Source organism: Sturnira hondurensis, unplaced genomic scaffold (genome assembly GCF_014824575.4).
Source record: "Sturnira hondurensis isolate 20B ecotype Veracruz unplaced genomic scaffold, ASM1482457v3 Scaffold0011880, whole genome shotgun sequence".
Taxonomy (NCBI): domain Eukaryota; kingdom Metazoa; phylum Chordata; class Mammalia; order Chiroptera; family Phyllostomidae; genus Sturnira; species Sturnira hondurensis.
The window spans coordinates 1,280,786-1,308,387 of NW_028084511.1; the positions used below are offsets into that span (position 1 = coordinate 1,280,786).

The following is a 27,602-nucleotide window of genomic DNA, read 5'->3' on the forward strand; positions in this document are numbered from 1 at the left end:
ACTGTGGCAATTATTTATACAACATAGTCATTCACCCCGTTCCGAAGCACTCGAACCAGCAGAATCCATTAGTGATTTCTCTTTATAAATAACTCATGGGAAGCAAGCACAGTTGGCAAGGGACCGACGCGCGCATCGAGCCCGTCCACACGCCCTCTGGTGGCACGTAAGCCGGGGGGGGGCAGGCACCAGAAGGTCGAGTTCCCGTCGGCCCCCAGCACCCCAGGCCGCCAGGCTCTGGGTGCTCGTGTAGTGGACATTTCAAGGCACATATGACTCCCTAACCGGTAGCAGCTCCAGGGTCTGCCCTTGACACCTGGTTCACATCAGCAACAGCCAAGTTAATGCTTCGTTCCTCACGCCCCCTTTGGTACGTTGTCATTTTTATCACTGAACGTGCTCAAAACCCCGAGTGTGCTGGGGGCTGTGTGTGTGTGGCTCGAAGTCACCATCCTTGTCCTTTACATTCTGAAGACAAGAGATGCAAAGAAACGGACTCCGGCATACTGATGGTGTTTTAGGAAGCACCATTTGGGAGGTGACTGTTAGGGGATTTTTTGATGTCTGTCTTGGATGGATGCTGGGGGTGGGGAGAGTTACACCAGGGAGCCAGAGGAAGGGGATGAGGGAGGGGGCTGCCGCAAAGGAGATTCAAGGCACTCAAGGAGTGGAGGGGCGGGGACAGCCCCGGGGAAGAGGGTGGCTGGAGAGGCGACCTGGCACTCCACTCCTAAGTGACCCCCAATGTGACCAGTCTCCTCGGCCAGAGCTACCTTCTACCATCCAGCCAGAGGGTTGGCAGTGACCCCCCCAGATCTCCCAACCAGAAGGAGCCAGGTCTGGGGTCCACCCTCACCACCCCGTCTTCTCACTGCGCTGGCCTGCTGCTGTCATCAAACCAGCAGACAGCACGTTCCTCTGACACCAGCTTATCAGAGTTCAGTTATGGCTTTTATGTGACTAAAAGTCATGAAGCATCTTCCCTCTGTTCTCGCCCTGTGACACAGCCCTGGCCATAGTGCGTTGGGCAGGCCATCCTTGAACAGACCGGAGACACAGAAAGATGCATCCCCTGGTGCAGGCACCTTGTCAAATATGCCACATCCCAGGGGAGCGGGTTGAGCAGGGGCAGGAGGACCCGCCAGCTGCCATGCAATTGAGACGGGTCTGCACTGGGCTCAGGTGTCCCGGAGCACAGACGCAGCCGATGGTCACAGATGCAGAGCCCACTTGTGCAGACAGCCACAGGGAGGCGCTGCGCTCCCAGCCTGGCTGGCACTGGACAGGCGAAGGCTGTCACTGGAAGGAGGCGTGTCCTTCTCCTGGGAGGCCCGTAAGTGCTGTGACAACGAGGGCCTGTAGACTCCCAGCCAGGTGCCCCCAAGTCCATGGGGAGTGCCGACTCCACTTCCAATTTAACCTCGAATCTCAGCAGAAGGTGGGCCAAAGGTGTGGTACAGGTGGAAGTAGGGAAGGGCCTAGGGCCAGGATCCTGCCTAATACCCAGGCCAAGCAGGACCCTGAGGTGATGGAAACCCATAGGGGGGAGCTGGCCCAGGGGGGTAGGGAGGCCGAGGGGGGCCTGAGGGCTGGGGCTGGCCTGGGAAGCCTGGGAGTGGGGGCTGTGTTGGGTAAGGAGGTTTGCCTCCTGTCAAGAGGTAGGGGTGCTGCTGAGGATAACCAGGATTGGGAGCCCGGCCCCCCGCTAAGGGGTACCCGGGGCCAGAGGCACCAGAGGGAGGCACAGAATAGCCAGGCCGGGGAGGCATGCTCCTCTGTGGGGACCAGGAGTAGCCCGCAGCACCCCTGGGTCCCGGCTGGACTGACGGATATGGGGGGCCCATGGGCCCACTGTAGGAAAGGGAGGGAGGGGACACCCCTGGGAAGGGGGCTGGCTGGAGGGGGCCTTGGGCAGTAGGACCCACTGGCAAGCCGGGAGAAGGGCTATAGGGCAGGGGGTAGGGAGGCACTCCTGCGGGTGGCTGCGGTGGGGGTGGCTGCTCTTCGGCCATGGGGGGCGTCGCCTGGGGGACTGGGCGGGAAGGCAGAGGCGGGCGGAGCGGAGGGGCATCACCAGCTGGCTCCTGGGAAGCTCTGGGCTTCCTCACCACATCCTGGAGCTTCTCCACACGGACCCGGCGCAGGTGGGACAGCACCCTCATGGAGGAGAAGTTCTCCAGGAATGTTTCCAAGGACACCTCACCCTCCAGGAATTTCTCGGCCATGGCCTAGAAGACATAGGTCAGGTGACAATAGAGGCCGGCTGGGAACAAGGCCACCCTCGGTCCCCCAGGTCACAGATCAGCCACAGCCCTCCCACCTCCGCTGCCCCAGGCAGCCCCTGCCCTCTCTGGCTCCTCACTGCTGATATACACACACTCCATGGTTCACTCTATCTTCCTCACCAGAGTATCAGCTGCTGGAGGGCAGGGACCATCTGTCATAGTCACTGCTGTTCCCACCCCCGCACTGTGTCTGGCCCCACAGCTACCACCTGTGGGTGCTGAATAAGCAAGGAACACTGGCTGCTGAGCTGCTGGGGTGGCCAGCCCAGGGGCTGGGCGGGCCTGGCCGCTTCCCACACCCAGAGCACAGAGACGGAAGACGGGAGAGAGCTGCCCCCGCCTGCCCACCCGCATGCAGCCGCTCAGGGTCCCTGCTCTCTGTACCCAAAGGGCCTCTGCTGGGACACAGGGTGCCACCCATCTTTGCAACCTGCTAATGCGCCCTCGTCCCACCCTCTGCAGACACCGGGTGCTCATGACATGGCTTTGCCCCGGGGACTGACGCTTTGAGAGGAAGGGGGGGTGCCAATGTCCCTCTCACCTCAGACTCTTCTTCAATTTTCATGCTTTCGATCTGCAGAAGGTCTAACAAGGTCCCTGGCTGCAGTGCTGAAGAGAATTTCTCTGAAACAGAGGGCAGAAAGGCCAACGTTTCAGGAGGATTCAGAGTTGGAGGCCAAGGTCTCCGCCAAGGCCCCCAGTGTCCCATGTGCCAAGGCCGAGCCACCACCCTGTGGTGGTTCCCTCAGGTCGCCTTCCTGAGCAGAGAGGAGCTCAACCGAGCCCAGCCCAGACCTTTGCTAACCAGCCTCCCACGCCCAGCCCTGTTCTGTCCCACAGGGCACCACTCTTCCTTGCTGTCATGCCCGGACAGCCCCTGCCACCTCCACAGATGGCAGGTCCGGCACACAGAGGGCCGGGACCAGCCCTGCAGAGTGCAGAAGCTGAGCTGGCTGAGTTGACAGTGGCAGCGCAGGGTGCAGGCTCTGTGGGTGTGAATCCCAGCCCTACTGCTAGCTGGCTGTGCGACCTTGGCCATGCTCTGAGATCCCTGAGCCTCCTTTTTCTCATCTGTGAAACTCGAGCAACAGCAGGACCCACCCTTCTATGGCCATAAGGACAAAAATTCACGTAAAGAGCTTCTTAGCACAGGGCTGGGACGTGGTGACCCTCAGTAACTGCTGACCCTCCCCCATCCTGAGGAAGGAGAGGAGAGGAGAGGAGAGAGGGAGGAAAACGTTGACATATGAGAGAAACATCAATCAGCTGCTTCGTCCATGCACCCCAACGAGGGACCTGGCCTTCGACCCAGGCACGTGCCCTGACTGGAACTGAACTGGCGACCTGTGGGTCTACGGGAGGATGCCCAATCCACTGAGCCACACCAGTCAGCGCCTTCCATGCTACTCCAGCAGCTCTCCCAGTCCAACCTTGAGTGCCCCCCAAGTTAAGAGCCCCCCAGAGCACCCTCCCGCGGTCCAGCCACCCCTACCCAGCTTTGCCTTCTGCTCCTGGCACCGCTCCACAAGCTTCCGGAGCTCCTGGTACTTGTCTGAGAGGTTTGAGCGGCTGATCTCCAAGGGACCTTGGAACTCCAGGTTCTGTTCAGCCAGGCTCCGGTTGGTGGCCAGCGCCATCTCCCGTTCCAGCTGTAGGTCCTGGACCTAAAGAACAGGATGCTCCACATAAGAATCACCACTACCACTCACAGCACAGCAGGCTGGTCTGGGGGCTTCTGGGACTCACTGCCCACCGTAGGCAACCACAACACTGAGCCCTCAGCTAGAGTCAGATGGATCTGGGTTCAAACCCCGAGCAAGCGCTCTGACCAGGCACCCCACGGAATGGCCGCAAATGGGATCAATCAGATGGGCCCATGCCCCGGCCCAAGAATGTCTCCTCCTGGAGGTGCAGGGCCACAGGCCCCGGGGAAAGGCAGCTACGAAAAAGTACCAGGGCTTCCAGAAACCACCTCCAGACTCAGGCTGCAACAACAGTGCGGAACTGCAGGTTCGAGTGAGGGCCCAGACTCCCTAGTACTGCTCCCCTGTCAGGCCAGGGAACTGGGCTGGCACCTCGGGGGCATCTCTGTGGGTCCCAACCATGGGGAAGGCCACAGGAAAGGAAGATGAACTTGACCCAAACTCCTTACATGCCTCAGTCCCATCTATAGCCCTTCCGTTCTTGGGCCCCATGCCAGCCCGCCTCTACCTCGGGGGACTCCTGGGCCAGCCGGTCAATGGCTTCCGGGTCATTCTGCATCGCCTCCAGCTCCTCCAGGGTCTTGTCTTTCAGAGTCTCCATCTTGCCCTGTAAACACAGAATGATTCTTATGTGAGGAAGAGAAGCTCATGGGGAAGAGAGCCCTGAGCCCATTTGTATTATCTGTGAAAGACAAAGAGTTTTGTGAGGATGCTTCCACCCTCAAGGGGGGGTGGCTCAAGGAGGGGTAAGGGTCCTATTTAGTGTAGTATTCCTGCCACCCTGCCTGCCCCTCTCCCCAGAGACCAAGGAACTGCTCCTTCCGTCCGAACCATAGAGAGCAGGACACGTGAAAGCGCTCGGCAGCCAGGGGGAGAACACAGAGGAAGCTGCCCCAGGAGCAGATGGAAAGGGTAGGAGGAGAGAGCCAGGCAGCCAGGGACAGAGAAGAGACTGGCCCAAGGTGGCCTGCAAGCCCTGATGACAGCGGCCACTCCGGGAGGTATTTATTTCTGTCTGAACCAGAAATAGACCCAGCCCACACACACAGGGCCGAGGGCTTCAACATCACAGGCTCAAAGGCTGCTGCGGGTTATATTTAGGCCACTGACAGCCTTTGGTCCCCTCAGTGTTTTCTGCAACTGCCATCCTCCCCACATGCCACAAAACTGGACAGTCACATTCACGCCCCATCCTCATCACCACAGGGGGGAAAAGTTGCCAAATTGGCTTCCAAGGCAATCAGGAGGAAAAGAAATTGACCGACCTGAATAGAATGTCCGCTTTGACAAAGAGCTAGTTTCAGCAGTCCTCCCCCTCCGTCATTCTGCCCAAAGGGACACTGATAGATTGTCTGTATGACAAGGGGTCACAGCCAGACCCCAGGGACCAAGAGAAAGCATGCACACAAACACACCCAGGACTCACTCCCTTTCTGCTGACAGGACCCTCTCTGCTTATGTTTTTTTCTTTTCCAGAGAGATGTTTTACAGCATTACTGTTGGTTTTACCATTACAAAGATGTTAGCTTTCTGAAGATTCTGACACTACGGGAAATCTGAAGGGCCTCATAACCTCACACTAGTGCCAGCCTCCAATGAGCCGACACCTGCCACTCGGCCAAGGAGGCGTTTTGGAATCCAGCACCGGAGTTATAGCAGAAGCAACCTTCTCTGGGTCCCAGTCTCCCCATCTAGAAAAAGAGGCATCTCCTAGGACCCTGAGAGCTGAGAAAAGAAACTGACAAATATTGACCACCCTACCCCCCACCTTCCAGGAAAGTCTTGCTTTACGCCTCACCTCCTGCGGAGCTATCCTTCCCATGCTCAAAAACATCCCAGTTTAGACAGATCACAGGCAGACCGCCGTGATCGTGCAGGTTTGGTCCCAGACCACCGCAATGGAGCCAACGCCACAGTAACCTGAGTCCTAATCTTTTTGCCAGTGGAGGACCTTGCTTTCAATTTGTAAAGATCACAACACCTCCAAAACACAACAAAACAGGTATGCCTGGATACAGCCACCCCACTGATAAAGTGCTCCCCAATCAGGGCCACCTCCATGTCTGGTGGTGTCTACCAATGGTGGAATGGAGCCCTGAACCCTGCAAGGAAGGAATGCCAGGCTTCAGTGTGCACCTGAGCCCCACCTGCCGGGCAAGCCAGGGAGGGGCCCAGAAATGCAGGATCTCTCCAGGAAATGCTGATGCAACTGATCCAGGGCCAGAGTCGGAGGAAGACATAGATAGCTCCTTGCTAGTTGTGTGACAATGGAGGCTACTGGATATTGAGAGCCAAAGCATGAGTTTTACAATACACGTGCTGTCCCTCCTAATCCTGTGAAGTAGCAGTTGCCCCATTGCAGATGGCAGTCAAAACTGAAACCTGCATCCTGTCTACACCTCCCCCTGCTGCTCCCGAACTTGCAGTCTAAAAGCTGGGGCGGGGGCAGCAGACTGCACAGGCCCCAGGGAGGAGCCGAGCTTCGGAGGCCCAGTGCCCCACCAGGAGGAGCAGGACAAGCAGGGCAGCATTCTGATACAAGTCTCGAAGATCGGAAACATGTCGGGAGCCCAGGGTCAGACAGACGGAGTCTGAGTCCCGGGCCCTGACACTTAGCAGCCACCAGACCCTGCCCAAGTGCAACCTGCCTGAGCCTCAGGGTCCTCACCTGTGAAAGGGGTTCGTGCAAGGTTCACTGAGATTCAGTAGGGGGAGTGCTGGCTTTGCACGAGGCCTGAACTAGAAGAAGTGCCAGCAAGAGACCGCAACGCTTCAGAACTTACTTATTCCTACCTAAGGCCTCCGGGATGGCCCAGCTTGCTGGGGCTCTGCAGCATGCCCAGCCCCCACGCCACCAGGGAGGGGCCTGCCACCCTACAGGACACTGAAGAGAAGTGGCTGTGAGGGTCCGAGTAATGGCCAAGGCCGCCGCAGCGCTGGCTCTGCTCCAGGAGCAGCCGCTCTAACAGATGAGGAAGTAAGGTACAGACAGAGAGGTTAAACAGCCCGGCTGGTGTGGCCCAGGGGATCAAACCCAGGCAGTCTGACTCCAGGGCTTATTCTCCTACACTCTAGGCCAATGGCTCTCCACGTGTGTTCCCAGCACCCCGGGGCAGTCTCGAAGCACCTCTGAGGCTGTCCAAGAGGTCAGAATGACTTTCATGATCCAAAACATTTTTTTATTCCCTTTTTTGCATACAGAGCAGCTCTCAGAGGGCACCTGGCACCTGGTCACCTGATCATTTTGGCAGCCAATGTGTGTGCTTGCAAGTTGTTTTAAAATTTCCTTACTTTTAGTTTCTAACACAGTGAATATTAACAGCTAAAATCCACATGGATGCAAACTCTGGGAAATTCAGTAATTTTAGGAGTGAAAGGTGTCCCAAGACCCAAAGACACAGAGTCTGTGGCCCGAGGCTATGCTGCCTGCCGCGCGTAGTCCCTGCTGGGCATGACACCTCCCATGGGGCGTGGCTGAGGGGACAGCCGTGCCCATCCTAGGGAACTGCAGCTCCGCTCCGGGCTCTCCTGGTGGGCACGTGGAAACCTCAGGAATAAGTTAAGCTCTGTGGTGTTGAGGTCTTCTGCCAGCATTTGTCCCAGGGCAGGTCTCCTGCTCAGCCCGCGCTCTGCCTACATTACCTCATTGAACCCTGCACTAGCCTAGAGTCAGACGTGCCCTTACCAGTGAGGGGCAGGGCGGTTGTCACCACATATATCAGATTCACCTGGAGTCCCCATGGAAAGCCAGAGCCCTAAGAACCTCCTCCAGACCCAGAACTTAAGAATCTCCGGGGTTCTTAAAACATTTTTTACATACATTTACAGATTTTTGTTTTGAGGAAAGGAGAGAAACATCGATGTGAGAGAGAAACACCAATTGTCTGCCTCCCATGGGAGCCCCCACATGTGCCCTCACTGGGAACTGAGCCTGGGAACAGCCCAGGCATGTGCCCTGACCAGGAACCAATCCACCTTTTGGCATGCAAGACAATGCTCTCAGCCATGGCTCCAAGGGTCTTAATTTAATTTTTAAGTATATTTTATTGATTATGCTACTACAGTTGTCCTAATTTCCCCCCCTGCCCCGCTCCTCCTGGTACCTCTTTACCTCCAGCAACTGCCCCCCCCCCCTTAGTTCATGTCCATAGGTCATGCAAGTAAGGTCTGTGGCTTTTCTACTTCCTATGCTATTCTTGACATGGCCCGGTCCATTTTGTTCCTACCAGTTATGCTTTTTAATCCCTGTACTTCCCCCCCATTCTCCCCCTGCCCCCTCCCAGCTGATAACCCTCCATACATATGATTCTGTTTCTGTTCTAGTTGTTTGCTTGGGATTTTTTTTGTTTTTGTTTTTGTGTTTTTTTTTAGGTTCCTTTGTTGATAGCTGTGAGTTTGTTGCCTTTTTAATGTTCATGGTTGATCTTCTATTTCTTAGATATGGCCCTTTAACAGTTCACATAAGTGCTTGGTGATGGTGAATTTTAACTTTACCTTGTCTGGGAAGCACTTTATCTGCCCTTCCATTCTAAATGAAAGCTTTTCTGGGTAGAATAATCTTGGATGTTAAGTCTTTGCTTTCACTACTTTGAATACTTCTTGCCTGTGAGGTTTATTTTGAGAAATCAGCTGACAGCCTATGGGCATTCCTTTATAGGTAACTCTCTGCTTTTCTCTTGCTGTTTTCAAGATTCTCTCTTTATCTTTAAACTTGGGCATTTTAATTATGATGTGTCTTTGTGTGGTCCTCTTTGGGTCCAACTTGTTTGGGCCTCTCTGTGCTTCCTGGACTTGTATGTCTATTTTCTTCGCCAAATTGGGGAAGTTTTCTTTCATTATTTTTTCAAGTAAGTTTTCAATTTCTTGCTCTTCTTCTTCTTCTAGCATCCCTGTGATTTGGCTGCCGGCACATCTGGAGATGTTCCAGAGATTCCTAAGCCTATCCTTGGTTTTTTTTTGAGTTCTTATTTCATCTTTTTATTCTTGTTGAATGTTTTTCTTCCTTATGTTCCAAATTGTTAATTTGAATCCCAGCTTCCTTCCCTTCACTATTGGTTCCCTGTGGATTTTTCTTTATTTTACTTGGTGGATCCTTCATTTCTGCCTTTGTATTGTTGCTGTACTCAAGTGAGTTCTCTGAGCATCCTGATCGCCAGCGTTTTGAACTCTGCATCTGACATTCTGGCTACCTCCATTTTGTTTAGTTCTTTTTCTGGGGTTTTGCTCTGTCCTTTCATCTGGACCGTATTTCTTTGTCTTCTTAGTTTGGCAGCCTCCCTGTGTTTGTTTCTCTGCATTATTAGGTAGAGAAAGACTCTGACTCCCTGTCTTAGTAGTAAATTGTGTGGGGCAGAGTCTCGGGTAATTGCCAAGGCGGGGCAACCCACTTCACTTCCCCACTTTGTGACTCTGTTGGGGGAGGAAGGAGGACTCGGAGAGGGGACAGAGCTGCTGCCTGGCTTCTGGAGGTTTTCCCAGCACTTGCTTCATTTCCAGTCACTTCTATCACTTTCCATATGCAACTGGCACCTTCCAGCTGCTGCCCTACTGGTGAAACCCAGAGTGGATGGGTTTCTGAATGTTGTTCTAAATCTCTGCAGGCCTCTTAAGCAGCGAAAATTCAGCTGTTCCTTCCATCACCCCAACCCCTCCTGGTTTTTACAAACAGAAGTAATGGGGATTATCTTCCGGGTGCTGGGACCCTGGGCTGTGCAGTCCAGCCTGGGGCTGGATCACTCACTCCCAAATTGTCCCTCCTGATTTTTATCCACCACACATGAACGTGGGACCGTCACTCCGCCACCTCCTCTCCGTCTCTGCAACTCTGCTCCTCCTATCCATCCGGATGAAGGTGGCTTTCTTTAAATCCTTGGTTGCTGGACTTCCATACAGCTCAATTTTCTAACAGTTCCGGGTGTTACTAGTTTTGAAATCTGGTTGTAATTCTATGGTTGCGCAAGGAGGCAAAGCATGTCTACCTATGCCTCCATCTTGACTGGAGGTCCTACTTTAATTTTTAATGATGTTATAATAATGAAGCCACCAGGGCCAAACTGGCTTTGCATCCCTGACCTTACTTTCCTCGGTAACTGAGGGAGCTCTAGTGCTCCCGGCCTCATCTGGGGGGCGTGGCCTCATCCGACAGGAAAAGCAAAGACCGGGAAGGGCTTTGTCAACCCGTCCCTCAGAGCGGGATGGGAATGCAGGGGCTCTGAGTCTCTGCCGGGACCTCAGTGCACTTTCCTTCAGTGCCTCTGGTCCAGCTTGTGTGGATGGCCCAGGCAGGCACCAGAGCTTACCTGAGAGGAGGCACTGACTGACGGGGACCCAGCCTACAGCCAACTGCCTGGTTCCCACCAGCCACTAGTCCCCTCCCCCCAAAAGGGGTATGTTCTGATCATGGTAAAGTCACCAAAATAAAACCTCTGAAAACAGTTTGAGTATTTCACAGCATCCTGAATTGTCTTCCTGCTGGGGATGACAAAAGCGTACTACTGACACCTCTGTGGATCTGGTGTGTATGTTCACCCTTCTTGAACTTGTAGTGAACGTGGGGTTTGGTGGATGAGTCTGTGAAAGCTAAGTTCCCAAGCCACCTCTGCTGGGCTTGAAAGGCCCAGGTGGCCCAAAGCAGGACCTGACGTTGCTAAAACTTGAGTGAGGCTACTGCTGCTGCCGTTTGGAAAGGGACAGGGACAGGAGCAGCAGCAGCACCAAGGACGTAACTTGTCACCGAAGTTTGGTAATAAGAGACTGTAATTACAGGGGTGGGCAAAAGTAGGTTCAGAGTTAATACTCTTAACAAATAATGAATAATAACTCAAGAATAAACTCTGTTTCACGTATAACTATAAACCTACCTCTTCCATACCCTGGTATTAAGCAAGAAAGACTTCCCTGTGTTAAGTAAAGAATGGTGGCCGATCAAGAAATCAACGAACCAGCGAGCACCCCGGATCACTCAGGGTGCGCCGCAGGGTGCAGCCCACTGTGCCGTGACCCACAGCCCCTTAGATCCAGTGCCCTCCGCCCACTGCCCAAATGATAACCTCTTCTCGGGAATCTGACGCACCCCTCCTGACTCTGCTTGCTTGCCTTGAACTCCCTGTGGCAAACGTCCTGTAACAGTCACCTGCTGATCCACAGAGTCCCGTTGTCTTTTAGACAGTGACAATCCCGCAGTGGGCCGGGAGTGAAACGCACCGCTGTCCTAATTAGACCACCCTCTGCCTGGCATCAGGCCCCCGCAAGTGCCCCCTCACTGGGGAAGAGGATGCCATTCTGCGTGGGAAACCTGACATCCCAGCTCCAGGGTGTGGGACCCGGGAGACGAAAGGGACAGGAGGTTCTAGCTCCTATCTGTGAGGACTATCTCTGGCACTCCCTGACTGGCAAAGACGAACACCCCCAAATTTACAGGTGCTGAAACTACGGCAGAGTGGCGTGCCACTTGCCTGTGGTGACCAAGGAGGGGCCCCAGACTCCGGGGGCTGGGGGAAGGCCTGCTGCTCCTCTCCCTGGGCTCCACCAGCCGGTCGCCCCCTCTCACAGCGCCTCACGAGGCACTGCTGGCAGGACAGGGGTGCAGGCCCCCGCACCCACAGGTGCCAACATTCTCTAGGGGCTCCTTCTCCCTACCCGTAACATGGCTAAACAACCCCTGATGGTCACGGGCCCCTTTCTTCAGAGATCAAAGCTCTCTGCAGTCTCTCCCATTAAGCGACATCAGTGACTTCCAGCCTGTCATCTCATGGCACACAGAAACTAACTACTAAAATTCTGCAGCACCCCCCAAAAATATACTTTCTGCCATTCTGACCCTAAAAATAGGCATAATTTTGATTCATTCACACCAGATGGCACCGTTGTGTTAGCTGCTGTCATTGTTTTATTTGACAATCTAAGGGGAAAAGAAGTCAGTGCCCCTGACTAAATCGTCAGGCACTGCATGTTTCACTTTGGTTTTCTTCTAGACAGAGAGAAAGGGACATCGATTTGTTGTCCACTTATGTATTTTTTCATTGGTTGCTTCTTGTATGTGCCCAGACCAGGGAATGAACTTTTCAACCTTGGTGTATCAGGGCGATGCTCTAACCAACAGAGCTACCTGGCCAAGGCCAGGTACTGCATGTTTTAAAGGTTCTTGGGCTGCAAGAGACACTCTGGTGTGCCCCAAGAATCTTTTTAAAAGGTACTGCATGTTTTAAAGATTCTGGGGGCACAGCAGAGTGCCTCTTGCAGCACACCAGTTGAAAATTGCTGGCTTACATAACCACTCTAGTAAGTAGAGTGAACACAAAGCTAATTACCCCTATTTTAGGGAAGAAAGGACGCTCAGAGAGAGATGATGAAAGTATTGCCATGCATTGCAAAAGGTCTGATGAGCTGTTTGGTATGTAAATTTCACAAGCACCTTTGCCTACCTGCCCCACTGTCCCTCGCCTGCCTCTCACGGGGCAGTCAGGAGGATAGTTTAAGATAACAAGATTGCAGGTCTGAAAGCCCCAGGCCCCTGGGTGCACCCTCCCCCGCCACCAGCTCCCCTACCCTGGCCCATTGACAATATCTCAAACCGAAGCAGGCAAATGCCTGTCCCGTGAGCAACACCAGCCCCTGGAAGCTACGAGTGCCTTTCTTCCAGAAGTCAGAGTCACCAGGGAGGCCAAAGGCAGCCAAACACTTCTCTGGGTTCTTAATTTGGAAAAGGAGAAAAGAACAGAAAAATATTTTGCCCAAGGCCCCTGCTGCTGGAAGTGTTCTGTCCCCAGTCACCCGACGTGGCAGGAAAAATCGAAACCAGTGCTACTCAAAGTGGCCACAACCCCCTGGGACGTCCGGATGCAGAGAACTGGAGGTCACTGAGCAGCCATCTGGGGGCCCAGCGCCAGGAGGTGTTGTGTCTGGAGGGCCCGACAAGCCCAATTACCTCCCACCCCCCCACCCCCAGCACCCAGGCCTGACCAGGACCCCCCTCCACTTACCAAGGTGCCCAAGAGGATGTTGGGTACTCGGGGGTGGGGCAGTGTCAGGAGTCTGCTATTTGGAAGGAGGGGACAGGAAAGAAGGGTGAGATGAGAAGGGAAGGAAACGGCGTGTTCAGCACTGTACCCCCAGTGCCACGCAGAGCCCCTGACAATGTCTGCAGAAGAGTGGACAGGGGCAGGAGGGCGAGGACCAGTTGGTCAGCTGGTACACGCGTCATCCAGGATGTGGGGATGTGAGAGCAGGGCTTCCTCCAGTCTCCACACCTCACTCCTTTCTTCATGCTTTTCCTGACAAACACACTGTTTATTCATGACTACATGCCCAGTACCATACAAGGACCCAGAGAAAGGGAGGAAGGGTACGTGGGGGCAGAGAGGTGTAAATAAGTTCTTACTGAGTCCTTACTATAGGCCAGACACAGCCTTAAAATATAAAAACTGAAGCTAATTCTCTAGGAACTGTTTCGTTTCAGAAAGCGAAACAGTTCGAAGCGGATCATGATGAGAAGGGCGTCCTGGTGGGGAGGGAGGCGGGGGGGCCGTGGAGTAAGAAGCGGAGAGGCGGATGGCTCTGAGGGCTGAGTGTGCGCACAGCCCCTGAGGCCTCACCAAAGGGGCTGCTCGCACTGGGACAGGAGTCCCAGGGTGGAGGGCAGACGACAGCAGGGCCCTCTTGGGAGCAACGTCGTGTATCCCTTGATATCAAGCCCTGAGAGGGGAAAAAAGGTTTCTTTTCTTTCTCTTCTTCCTTTTTGCTTTGTTTTGTCTGCTCTGCAGCTTTCACATCCACCAGAGATCACGGAAGTCACAAACCCTGAACCCACAAGGACAAGGCAGGTGCATCAGAGGCCAAGCCTCTGGGCGGGAGTGTCTCCCTCTGCAAAGCACAGGCTCCCACCCAGCTCACACCCCCTCCCCTGTGGGTAAGAGGGTGAGTCTCCAAAGACAGCTCAAAATCTAGATCCCTGCGCCATCTCCCCATTTTTAAATTCCAGTGGGCAATTCAAAGTTGTCAAAAACTGGGTGGCCTGTGGTTTAAACCCGAAATCAACATGTCCTCCAAGAGAGACAGCTGCCAGGAGAGTGGATTCTGCAAAGAGGGGGGAGGACAGAGGGGCCAGGTGACACATTACAGAAGCCCTGCATTCCACAGCTGTGCCCCTGGGCTTTTGCAGCTCACGTACTGAAAAACAAAGCTTCTGGCCACTGGCCCTTGCTGCTGGCAACTCTGGGTCTCAACTTCTTTCCATTACTTTGCATCTTGACTGAATCAATCTCACATGCCTTGGACACAGGGAAGGAATGTGATCTAGCGGAAGATATGAGGCTCAAAGAAGAGGACACTGCACCCTAGTGGATTTAGGCCAGAGGCAGTAGTATCCTTTCTTGCCCTGGGGAGGCAGCGGGAAGCAGCTGCAGAATGTCTGTCTACGTGAGGCTGGTGAGAGCTCAAACTCAGGCAGCCTTCCAGATCCATCCTTAATGGGGTCGGAGGGGAGCAATGTATTGATGGGTCTTGCTCAATGAGGATCTTTGCCAGGATTGTTCAGCTCAAAAACAAACAGCTTCGACTGACATCAGGTCCTTTAAAGAATAAACTCAGGAGTGGAGGGGATAAAAAAAATGAAAGCAAAACACAGAATTTTGTACCTGCAAGGTGCTCAGACCAGAGAAAGGCATGCTGATCCTAGAGATGGTCTGTGGTGCCCCTCACCCCAAAACAGTTAAAGCCCACTCTCCCCCAACAGAATGCAGAGGGGACAAGCACAGTATGTGGGGACAGACACTCTGGCTTTGCGCTTTGGCTTCACAGCTATTTATCAGGGTGGCCTTGATGGAGTCCCTTAGGCTCAGTTTCCTTCTCCAGCAAATGGGCACTCCGGGGATAATGCCACGTGGGGTCTGCGTGCCTCCGATGAGCAGGGCTCTGCAGGCTCCCGGGCACTGAACAAGCATTACTACATAATTCTGCTTCTTGAGGGCAATCTTAGGGGCGACTCCACACACCCCTGGGGCTCAATACTGAGGCAAGCAAAACAACTGCCATTAATGAATTCTAACACGGAACTGCAGCTGGGCCAGTGCTGCTGCTTCCTCTGGCTCCAGTCCCCTCCTCACTGTGACCAGACACCACTTCCTTGCCAGCTACTTCCAAGCCTGAAATTACCTTGGCAGGGGGAGTTATAAAGGCCTTGGGGTTTCTTGCAAATTCCCCACATCCCACCCATGGTAGCATAAGGAAAGCTGTTACCATAGCAAGCTGCACAGTTCAATCCCAGGGTTGAACCCTGGTCCCATCCAACTCCTCATGTCAGAGAACACCTGCGGGTGCCAGAGCAAACTTCCTAATCCTGCTTCTTAATAAAGACGTATTGGTTGATCCAATTTATTTTTCTTCTTCCAAATGATTCCAGCCACGTAGCCAAGTATCAGGCTGTCGAGTCACCTGACTTCACACAGGAGGCCATAAAAAATCAAACATCACGTGAGTCTCACGTGACCCAAAACACTACCAACTTCACCCATTCTGCAGCTCTGAAAGGTTGGCACGTAAGCCCCAGAGGGGAGGCCTTTTCAGTGTTCAGTCGTTCCGAGGAATTTCCAGAGTTGGGGTTGGGGCCCCCTTCCACCCCCAGTGCTAAGTGGTTAAGATAGTAGGAAAGGTAGTGGAAAGGGCTCAGGGCTTCAGAGACAAACGGCCCTGGATTTAATCCCGGCATGACCTTTTACTAGCCACTTAACCTTGGGCCAATTACTCCACCTCTCTGCCCTGGCTGGGCGGCTCAGCCCTCTCCCCTTCTGTGGGAGCGTCGTCCTGCACACCAAAAGGTGGTTCCCAGTATGGGGACGTACCTAGCTTGTGAGTTCAATCCCCAGTCAGGGAGCATACAGGAGGCAACTGATAGACGTTCTCTCTCACATTGGTGTTTTTTCTTCTCTCTCTCCCCCTTCCTCTCTCTCTAAAATCAATAACCATATCCTCGAGTAAGGATTTTAAGAAAATTATTCAGCTTTTCTTACTCTGTTTCTCACTGGTAAAATGGGGCTAATTCCACCAAAACCGTCAGGTTGCTGTAAGGTCTTAATGAGAATTAAATGAGAGTCTCTGGAGGTGCTAGAAAAAGCACCAAGCAGGTGCTAGGTGCTATAATTCTCATGCGCTCACACCTCTCACAGCTTATTGTGTAAAACGCTGCCTGACAACTTTTCTGGGCACCCATCCGAGAGGGCTCTTCAGGTCCCGGAGGGAAGCCAAGGTCCCCAAATGTAAGCATGCCCATACATCTTCGGGGCACTGTACAATCTCTTAGGACAAGGCTTCTGAAGGAAACTGGCATCTGCACATAAATATTTACATAACCAACAGAATGCTCCTGGTGTCACTGAATAACTCCAACTGATCCCTTTCCCACAGGCAGGCTGGCAAGTGAGAATTCTCGACTCAGGAATAATAAGACCCATTACCATACTAAATGGGGGGGGATGCTCTCATCTCCTGATTTTTCTCCAAACTAGATACTCCTCCCAACTGACCTCCACCTCTGCTTCCATCAGGACTCTCACTTCCAATTCCCCAGGCCATCTCCGAGGCACAGGCCCACCCCTGACCTCTGAGGACCAATCACCAGGTTTTATCAAGTCACTGTTACAGTCTTTCCAGCGCCTCCAGCCCTGTCCTTCCACAAACTCCAAATGCGTCTTCCCACCTCCAGGGTCCCTTTCTTCCAACCATCTGGATTAATTTTTTTAAACACTCTTGCCCACTCCCTCTGCCTTCCCTAACGCTAGTCCTCTCTTCCCCCCTGCTCCCCTTACTTCCCACCTATCCCTCCAGCGGGGGCAGTCAGGACACAGTGCCAGGACATGCCACCTCCATGCTTTGCCCCCACTTGGTATACCACTCCTGTTGTTTTGCTAATTTTCAACTTTTTTTTTTAGAGAAAGAGAGAGAAAGAAACATCAGTGTGAGAGAGATTGGTTGCCTCCCACACACACTCTGACTAGGGATCAAACCTACAACTTAGGCATGTGCCCTAAATGGAAATCAATCCCGCAGCCTTTTGGTGTACAGGACAATGCTCCAACCAACTGGCCATTTGGCCAGGGCTCAACATTGTTTCTAAAGGAGGATACTTTTGGCTTTTTTCAAACATTACCCATTAATCCAAAACCCCCAGGGCACAGAACAAATCAGAGGCCATCCTCTGGGCAAAGGGGTAGAGGGAGAGCCCTATTATCCCTAAGCCTCAAGAGGGCTCCTCCCCAGGCACCTTCCCAGATACTGTTTGAAAACCACTGTCCTAAGCCCTCACCTCTGCTGATCCCAACCCTCGCAGCCTGGCCACTGGCCCAGCCCCCCATCCCCCACCCCTGCTCTACTCCCTTTAGGCTGTGATGTCTCACCCACCCGAAGGGCAGAGTGAGGAAATGCTACCTGGTACAGAGCATGGGTGGGGCAGGATGAAGTCTAGGCAGAAGGAGCAAGGAAAGCAGCACAGGTGAGCTGACACCTGGAGGGTGGGCAGGCACTTTCAGGACGGAGAAGGTGCAGAAGAGAAGACGGCAGGCGGAGGGAAGGCAGAGCAGAGGCAGGGCGGCAGCACGCTGGGGGCTGAATCCTTGAGGGCAGGGGTGGAACCAGGCCTCGCCACCTACCACTGTGCCCCTGCCCAAACCTCTCGGCCCCACCAGTGAAACAGCAAAGATGGCTGTGACCAGAGCTCATGTGCGCAGCACTCACTACTCACAGAGCGCTGTTTTGGACACTCTCTACCTAGCAGCTTGTGTGACCCTCACAATGGACCTTCACCACTGTATATGCCTTGGTTTTCCTCATTTGACGGACAAGAAAACTGAGCCAAAGAGAAGCTGCAGAGCCTGAATTTCACCCAAGGCAGCCTGGCTTTGGAGCCCACTCTTCACCACTGCACTGCTGCTCGCCTCAGTCAAGTCCATGTCCGTGAAACATAGTGCCTGGCTCCGGGTACAAACTTAATCAGTGGTGGTTACTGCTCCTATCTTTCAACTACACTCCCTAAAGCACAGGCCTCTTGATGTTCCGAACCCAGAATAACTCTGTCCTCAACAAGTACTAGTGTGGTACCTACCCTCCTTTACCATCCCTCAGGATAAGGCCAAACTCCTGGGCCAGGCGCACCAGACCCTGGAGCCCCAGATCCCCCAGTGGCACCGGGAGCAGCCCCTCCTTTCCACCTCTGCCCTGCAGGGGAAGCCAATGACTGAAGCTCTCAGTCCCTACTGGCTGGGTGCGGGGGCAGGGTACGTAAGCTCTCCATCCCTTGGTTTCTTCTACAGGGCAGGGTGTCTGTGAGGATGGAATGAACAGCCACAGCTCGCACCGCCATGGCTGACCTCACGCTCTCAGCCCACTCCTACCTCTGCAACTCAAGCACGTCCCACGTGGACGCTGAAGAGAAAGAACCTGAGATGCCTCCGGGGATGGCATCAGTCAACAGAGCGACAGGACTCCGGTGGCTGGATGCAACTCAGATCGATAGCATTCAGCTTCAGTCAGTATGACGGCCAAGAAACAGGTCATTTAGTAAGTAGCCGGTTCTTGAAACTGCCTGACAGTGAAGCACAACCCACCCACTTGGCAAAGCCTCTTCCTTCTCTGGCCTGTGGCTCTGACTTGAAAAGAAAACCACCCTAGGCTACTACACACCAAACTGCCATTTGTTTCTCCTTTGTCCCAGCTGTTCAGATGACCCAGGAGGGTCTGAACTACAGTCATCAGTCCTCCACCCTCACCCCACACTAATCCATAGAGAGTAAGCTGAGCTAGCAGGTTCAAACATCCCTTTAGGAAGGATCAAGATTAAGGTCAAGGCAAAAGCATACTTAGGACAAATATCTAGGAATCTGCAGGGAACCAATCAAGGTGCACCTGTTTAAAGCCCAAGGTGGTCACACTCACTGCTCTCACTAATGTGGGGTCACCCAGGCCAGTATAAGGTGGGATGGCAATGGAACCCGACCCCTGCCAGTGGTGTCTGAGCCGAAAAACTTCCCGGTCCACCAGAGGCAGGCCAATGGGTTCGGGGCAATCGTGTAGCTACAGAAAACAAACCAGGCCAGAGGCTCCTTATATCCGCTCCTGACTCAGGCAGAACTCTGTGAAGGCCATTATCCACAAGGCGAGAGGTGGCAACGCCAGACGCAGCACTCAGCTCTGGACTCATTTTCATCCTCACGCAGGATGTCTGCTCTGAGCCAGCTGCTCCAGACCTGCCCTCCTGATTCTAACAGACTGCGCCCCCTCCCACCCCCCAGTAATCACTAGGGAATGGTCAGTCAGCACTCCCGTGTCCCTACTGAAAACCTTCCACAGTCCCCAGTGCTTTGGAATGACATTCAAAATCGTGTGCTCCCTGGCTTGGCATACAAGGCCCTGGATCGGCTGACCCCAAGCCTCCCTTTTCCGCCAGATCTTCCTCCACTCCCTCATGGGATACTTACCCCGTCCCCACTCTTTCTGTTCCCCCTTCTGTTCCCAGAACAAACAGCAGGCTTCCAAACCACTTGACACATGTTCCACATCTACATCATGATCAATACAACAGGAGCCTTGCCTTCGAGGAGTCCGGAGCTCTGCCTCCTTCCCTTTGCCCTTGCCGTTCCCTCCTCCTGGAATTTCCTCCCCATGCCTTCTCCAACTTAAAAATGTTAGCTCCTCTGGGAAGCGTCCCTGGCTCCTCCCAAAGAACTAATTCACCCTGCCCTCCACGGTGCTCTGTAGGTATCACACAGCATTCACCACGCAGGAATCAGCATCTTTACCCAGCAAGAAAGTGAGCTCCCCAAGGGCGCAGCCCATGCCTCACTCATGTCTGCATCCCAGTACCCAGGTCATGCTTAGCACACACAGGCACTCGGTGACTGCCCTAGACAGGGGCTTTGCTTTCGGCAAACAGAGGAACAGGGACCAGACTCACGCCCCTGCCTCACACAAGTGAGAACCAGACAAATTAATGAAACAACAGTTTCCAGACAACGAGTCAGGCAGTGCACGGGGGATTCCTGAGAGAGGAAAACCAACAACTGCCCCTACACCTGCCCTAATTTACTGCCTAGAGAAAGTTTCCAAACCATGGCACAGGGAGGGGCAACCCAGGCAGAGCCCGACAGACTCCTCAAGCTGGGGAGACGAGGCTGGGAGTCCAGAGAAGCTCCAGGAGCCAGAGTTCGCAGGGCAGAGTATCAGGAAGGTGACACTGCACAAAGAGAGCTCTAGAAGTCTGCAGCGGCCCCTCCAGCTTTCTTTCAGCTGAGCACAGATAGGAATCATCAGAATTAGAGGTACCGACCTTTAGACCTCAACTTGAGCCACAAACAATTTTGTGTCCCCACCAGCCAGAGTGGGGAAACCTCATAATTCACGGGACATAATAAAGCACTGAAGAGGGTATTGCCTTGGTAGTGCAAAAACTTAACTCTGGTCTAAGAGCTGCTTTGATCTCAGCTAACAAAACTTAAAGAACTGAACTGTTTCCAAGTACTTAAAAGTGTCCCAAAACAATGCCAAGAATAATCACAGAAATACAAAAATATACAACACCCCGCAGGGTTAAAATTTGCAACATCTGACACACAGTCAAAAATTAGCAGAGAAGTAATAAAAATGATCTATGATGGGGGGGGGGAATCAATCAATAGAAACAGNTGTCCCCACCAGCCAGAGTGGGGAAACCTCATAATTCACGGGACATAATAAAGCACTGAAGAGGGTATTGCCTTGGTAGTGCAAAAACTTAACTCTGGTCTAAGAGCTGCTTTGATCTCAGCTAACAAAACTTAAAGAACTGAACTGTTTCCAAGTACTTAAAAGTGTCCCAAAACAATGCCAAGAATAATCACAGAAATACAAGAATATACAACACCCCACAGGGTTAAAATTTGCAACATCTGACACACAGTCAAAAATTAGCAGAGAAGTAATAAAAATGATCTATGATGGGGGGGGGGGAATCAACCAATAGAAACAGACTCAGAAATACAGGTAACAGAATTAGCAGACAAGGACTCTAACATGGTTATTACAACCATATTCCACATCTTCAAGAAGCTAAAGGGAAGACTGAGCATGTTAAGCAGAGACGTGGAAAATGTAAAAAAGACCAAAATCAAACTTCTGGCTATGGAAACGACAATGTCTCAGATAAAAAGTACATTGAATGGAACTAACAGCAGTGCAGACGCAGCAGAAGAGACCAGGGAACTTAAAGAAACAGCAAGAAAACTACATGAAACAAATCACAAAGAGAAACATGTTTAGGGAATCGCGAGGAGCATCAGAGAGCTGTGGAACAACGTTAAGCATCGTAATATACATGTAAATGGGGTCACCAAGGAAAAGAAATGAGAATAGAGAAAACATCTGAAGAATTATTATACGAAAATTTTCCAAAATTTCATGAAAGCTAAAACCCACAGATCCAAAAACCTCAATTAACCTAAGCACAAGAAGCATGAAGAAAAACATGTACCCACACCACGGTACAACGTAATAAAGTGTTTAAAACCAGTGATAAAAGAAAAGCAGCCAGAAGAGAAAAACACACATTATCAGCAGAATGAAAAAATAAGAATGACAGCAAATTACTCATAAGAAACAATGCAAGCCATAAGGCACTGTAACTGCACCTTTAAATGCTGAAAGAAAAATAATAAATCGAGAATTGTATATCTAGAGAAAAATACCTTCCAAAAACAAATGCAAAAAATATAGACTTTCTCAGGCATCCAAAAGATGCAAGAACACGTCCACAACAGACCAGCACTACAAGCAATATTACATAAAGCCCTCAAGTCGGAAGGACCACGAAACAAACTGAAAATCTGGGTTTATACAGAGGAATGAAGAGCAGGGGAAATGATAAACATGTTAAGTAAATATAAAAGATCTTTTCTCTTTCATCTCTTTAAAAAATAACTGACTGTTTAAAGCAAAAATAACAATATATTGTGGGACTTATAACAATATAGAAGTGAAATTGTGACAATAACATTATTAAGGCCAAGGGGGGTAAATGAAAGCATATTATTGTGAGATTCTTGGACTGTTTGTGAAGTGGTACAATACCTCTTCATGATGAACTGCGACAAGTTAAAGATGCATGCCATGAACCTTAAAGCAACCACAAAAAAAGCGTTATAGCGAATAAACCAATAAAGAAAACAAAATGTAATCATAAAAGTGACTCCATCCCAAAACAGTCAGGAAAAAAAGGAAAATGGGAAGAAATAACATGGAACTAATTGAAAAAAAATAGCAAAATGAAAGAGTTAAACCCAACAATACTAATAGTTATATTACACCTAAATGGTCTAAACATCCCAATTAAAAGGCAGAGATTATAAAATTGGGTTTTACAAAATACAAAACCCATCTACATGCTATCTACAAAAGACCCTTGTTAATCAGCTTAACAGTAACACACAACCTTCAGACCAACTTGGACCCTTGTTAAATACAAAGACACAAACAACTAGTTTAAAAGTGAAAGTATATAACGAGATACATTGAGCTAACACCAATTTTTAAAATTCCCATCATTATTTTAATTGTGGTAAAACATACATAAAATTTACCGCCTTAAGCATTTTTAAGCTCAGTGGCATTAAGTACATTCACACTCTCGTACAACCATCGCCCCCATCCACCTACAGAACTTCTCCATCATCCCCAACCGAAACTCTGCCCCAGCAGCGCCCCTTCCCTCCTCCCCGCAGGGCCTGGAAAACACCATTCTTCCTCCTGTCTCTATCCAGGGCACTGTTCCAGGAAGCCCCCAGGAGAGAGGCCATGCACTGCCTCTCCTTCAGTGACCGGCTCGTTTCACTTACTTCTTCAAGTTCCACCCACATTGTAGTGAATGTCAAAACTCCCTTCTTAGAGCTGAGTAACAGTGTATTGTAGGCATGTACACACTCATCTGTCAACAGACACTTGGGAGCTTCCCCCGTTGCGCTATTGTGAATGACGCTGCTGTGAACAGCAGTGTGCAAACCTGTTTGAGGCTCTGCTTGTACCTCTTTAGGACGTACACCCAGAAATGGAATTGCTGGATCATACAGCAATTCTATACTTAATTTCTTTGAGGAATTCCACAGTTTTTCACAGCAGCTGCCTATGCTGCATTCCCACCAGCAACAAATAAGTGTTCCAATTTCCCCACAACTTTGCCAACACTTCTAATTTTTTTGATAGCAGCCATCCTCAATGCTGTAGTGGTCCCTCGCTGTCACTCTGAGTTGCACTTCCCTGATGACAAGTGATGCTGCATGTCTTCGTGTGCAGTGGCCATCTGTACATCTTCTTTGGAGAGATGTCAGGTCAAGTCCCTTGCCCATTTCAATCAAGTTGCTTTTCTGTTGTTGAGCTACAGGAGTTCTTTATATATTCTGGATATTAATCCACTAACACTAATTTTTTCAAATGTGAATGACTATACTAAAATGAGACAAAGTAGATTTCAGAGCAAAAAAACATTTCATGATAAAAGAGGTCAATTCATCAAAGAACATAACATTCTCAAACATTTATGTGCTTAGTAATAGACATTCAAAGCACAGGAAGCAAAAATTGATAAAACTACAAGGAAAAATAGACAGATTCTCAATTGTAGTTACATTTCGATGCCCTTCTTTCAATAACTGATAGAACAACTAGAAAGAAAAGAAGTAAGGACACAGAAGACTTCTAACAGCACTACCAACCAACTTGACATAATATTTACAGAATACTCCACTCAATGGCAATGGAAAATACATTCCTCACAAGAGCTCACAGAACATTTATGAAAGTAGACCATGTCCTGGCCACAAAACAAGTCTCAGTCAAAACAATTCAAATCATACGAAATACATCCTCTGTTTACAAAGAAATTAAACTAGGAATCAGTATTTATCGGACAGAAAGAGAATAAACACTATCATGTTGACTCTGACTCTTTTGCTACTTGTAATCCTGCTGACGAGGGAACAGATAAATTAGCAGTGCGACTTGTATGTCCTCCCTGCTCTGCGTACCTGACCTGGGTTATCTGTTTATCATACGTGGGTGAGTCTCCAGCCCATCCTAAGCCCCAGGGGGCCTGCTCCATCAGCTCCAAACAAATCACGACAAACCTGTTTGGTGTTTGCCCAGTCTCTCACAAACTTGTGAAAGGGAAAAACCTGTGAGCGGTGAAAGCAGTGCCATGGAGGAAGCACCTGTGAAGCGACTGCGCCTTCGCGGCTCCCAAAGCCTCCGAGACTCCCAAAGCCTCCGAGACTTCTGCCATCACGGAGATCTCTTTGATAAGAGACAGCTTTCCGGGAACAAATCACAATCTTTTGAAAACTCCAGACCCTAAGCAGAAACTAAGAGCATTTCCAAACAACAGAGATTCAATCAGATTAAAACAAAGCCTTCAAAGACCTGATTAGGTCAGTCTGGAAAAACCCCACTAGTACTGGCCAACAGTGTCCAAAGATGATTCATATGGCTAGTTACACCCATGCCCTTTTAGGATTTAGGTCAGATTAGCCAATTTCAAGGCAATAGGAAAAAGAAAACAAGATTCCCTAGAAAAAATATCACTCCCAAGCTCAGCATATCTACAAACTTCTTCAGGTAATGTGCTTCCCAAACCTTCCTTATCATATAAGAATCGCCCAGTGTCTATGTTAAAATTACACATTCCTGGGACCCCCATCAGACAGTCTAAGCAAGAATCTCCAGATGTGTGGCTCTGGATTTTTAGTAAGCATCACAGATGATTCTTAAGGTCCAGCAAGTACACATTAGCTTTGAAATGAGAGTAACAGGTTAAAAACTCCAACTCAGCGGTTTACTGGCTATGTGACCCTAGCCAATTTATCTACCATCTTTCGAACTCACTTTTCACCTGTTAAATGGGATCAGCACCGACCTTGTGGTGTTCTCAGGGTTCAACATGTTCACAAAGCTCTCTGAGCAATGCCAAAAGCACATGCAGCCACGCAAGAAATCAGTTACTGCTACCTAAAAAACCGCCACCGGTAGCTGCCAAGATGAAGAAATCTACAATAAAAATGTTTTACCTAATGGAAATTACAAAGGCACCGAACCCCATTTCTGAGATGATATTGGGGAAAAAGCTTTTCTGGGCACTACGACCGACAAGAACAAAGACTCTCACTTCAGTGTCCAGTATTTTTTGCCCCAAGTCCTCACTCCCATCCAGAACCAGCAGGCAGTCCTCTACAGGGTTGCAGCTTTGGACAACAGCCAAAAAAAGGCTTTCCATCCCAAATCCCTCGGTCACCATCACCTCCAGCTCAAGGGCCGACAGTCGCAGACCTGAGAGTCAGGTGGCAGCATCGTAGGTCAACAAGTAGGAAATAAGACTCTTGCATAAAAGGCAGGGAGCCCAGTCTACAGGGTGGCAAAGGCCTGAGTCAGCAACAGGATTTCTGGGATACTGCTAAAGCAGAGGGAAGGGACCCTGTGAAGTTTCCAGAGCTAAAAGTGGGAATTACTTAGATGAGTGAGTCCAGACACTGCGTGGCTGAGAAAGCACCGACTTGCTGGGGGGCTGAGACCCTGACATACACCATGAACTCCGTACACCTTGAACTCCGCCAATAACACACAACACAGCCCCAGATCACTTCTTCCCTCACCCATAAAGCAGGAAATCAGCACCTCACTGGCTGTGGGGGAGGAAACGTGGGGGAACCAGGCACCTGCTGGCGACACAGAGGGTCCTGACTTCGATTTTTCAACATTATGATGGTGTAATAGTGGTATGCATAATAAATTATGAGATATTCACAGGTTACTATAAAATAAGCTTTGTGTTAAATGACTGTGCCCAACTGTAGGCTAACGTCTAAGAGCTCTGAGCTCACTTAAGGTAGGCTAGTCTATAAGCTACAACGTTCAGAAAGTTAAGTGTATTAAATGCATTCTGAATTATTTTCAGTTTACGATGGGTTTATCAGGACTCAACCCTGTTGTAAGTCAAGGAGTCTATTTATGTATTTGTAGTATACACACACACTGCCTTTTGTACCCAGGAAGTATCAGGCCCATACTGGACAAAGACACACACCAATGCCCTGGGTCCCCAGCAAGTCCAGGGATGAGGATTTGTCGGTGATGCAGGGCAGTCCAAGATTGGGTCCAGAAAAAAGTATAAGAACAGAGTCCAGGCTTAAAGCCCATGCTGTCCGTGCCCTGCAGAAAGGGCACACGTCAGGGAGTCAAAGACTAGAGTGACCCTCCGACCCCATAAGGCCACCACCTCCCGTGAGTCCTCTGCCGGTTTGACTCCACTCTTGGGCCTGCTTCCCCATCTGTACTATGGGCAAACTGGCTTTAACGTCACCAGAACTGTGAGCAGCAAAATGCTCAAAGAGGGCGTGGAGGGTGAAGCGCGGTGGTGAGAGGGGCGGGGCTGGAGGCGCGACCTGCGGGGTCAGCCCGGGCAGCGCCTCGCGCCCTCCCCTCACTGCCTCCCTCCCATTGCGAGGGGCAGGGGAACCAGACCTCGGCGGCAGTCACGCGCCCCTCGTGCCCAATCACCGGCCTCTACCAGAGTGAGGCGGGAAGGAGGGGGCGCGCCGGCGGCCATTGCAGCGCCACCCCCGTCCCCGTCCTTGCCCCTCCCCGGGTCTCGCTCACCTGCCCGGGCCGCCGCCGCTGCCACAGCCGCCGCGGGTTAAACCACAGCCCACGCCCACGCTTCCGGGGTCCGCAAGGCCCTCCTACTCCTGCCGGATGTGACTCCCCGCCAACGTCCGGGTCTGGGAGCGGGGCCCACACCGCTCGTCCCTCTACCGCGTGGGGCACCTGACGTTCTTCTGAGTCACGACACCGGCCCTCTTCACCAGACACACTCTTGGGCACGAGGGGCCACACCCAGGGGAAGGCCCACGAGACCCCGCCAGGACGGCGGACGCCCCGCCCCCTCAAGCCTTTGGCCCCACCCCCAGGAGGGAACACCGCCCTTGAGGTGGAGACCAGGTCCCCCCTTGGGAGAGTGCGCCTGCGCAAGTCTTCCGCGTGTTTTCGGTTGGTTAGGCCAGGAGTTGCTGTTTTACAGGGCTCAGCTTGGGGGAGGTTCCTCGAAGCAGCGCAAAAGGAGCCCCAGGGGAAAACTAATGGAATGGCAGCACGTAGAGAGCGCCCTAGATGGCCTGAGTTCACACTGCGGGACCCCCCACGCTAACCAAATACTCAGTTGCGTGACACCGTGGCTCCAAGATTGAAGGGATCACAGAACTAAGTGTCTCCTGGGAAACGGCCGTTCCTGTCAGTCTGGAACTGACTGGCAGGCGTTGCAAAACAACTCCTGAGTAGTTTCCCCTAGAGTAACCTGTTTCCCGCGGCCCTAGATAACACTTTTAGTCCATCCGTGTGGGTAGTGCTTTAAAAAAATCACAGGAGTCCTTAAGCCTCATCCTTGTCCACAATTACAAGGCCGATTGCCCTCGACGGAGGGTCATTCTCTCCTCCAGGCCTTGTGCTGGACAATAAGGTTTAGAGTTGCATCCCATTTCAGGTTTTGCCTCTAAACTGTGTCCAAAACTGCAGCTTTGTAAAAATGGGATCCCAGGAGGACAGTTCCAGAAACTTACTA

The 27,602-nt window shown here is 51.4% G+C and overlaps 1 protein-coding gene across 7 annotated transcripts; it reads right to left on the reverse strand.

Annotated features, from left to right (window-relative positions):
- Nucleotides 1-26,945, reverse strand: VPS37C (VPS37C subunit of ESCRT-I). 7 transcript variants are annotated; one of them, XM_037060508.1, is made up of 6 exons: nucleotides 26,645-26,945; nucleotides 26,073-26,197; nucleotides 4,497-4,595; nucleotides 3,778-3,949; nucleotides 2,827-2,909; nucleotides 1-2,228 (listed from the first exon to the last, which is right to left on the reverse strand). In XM_037060508.1, the coding sequence occupies exons 3-6, from the start codon at nucleotides 4,587-4,589 to the stop codon at nucleotides 1,497-1,499; spliced, it is 1,080 nt and encodes a 359-aa protein (XP_036916403.1). In that variant the 5' UTR covers nucleotides 4,590-4,595; nucleotides 26,073-26,197; nucleotides 26,645-26,945; the 3' UTR covers nucleotides 1-1,496. The 7 variants fall into 7 exon arrangements, with proteins under 7 accessions (XP_036916403.1, XP_036916402.1, XP_036916399.1 ...); XM_037060507.1 differs by lacking the exons at nucleotides 26,073-26,197; nucleotides 26,645-26,945 and adding exons at nucleotides 12,536-12,679; nucleotides 12,970-13,047; XM_037060504.1 differs by lacking the exon at nucleotides 26,073-26,197.
- Nucleotides 26,946-27,602: the final 657 nt, after the last annotated feature.

Coding starts and splice junctions, on each gene's coding strand:
- VPS37C (XM_037060504.1), bottom strand. CDS start 4,589: ATGGAGACTCTGAAAGACAAGACCCTGGAGGAGCTGGAGGCGATGCAG. Junction 2,910..3,777: donor GGAGCAGAAGGCAAAGCTGG/GTAGGGGTGGCT, acceptor CCTCTGTTTCAG/AGAAATTCTCTTCAGCACTG. Junction 2,229..2,826: donor AAATTGAAGAAGAGTCTGAG/GTGAGAGGGACA, acceptor TATGTCTTCTAG/GCCATGGCCGAGAAATTCCT.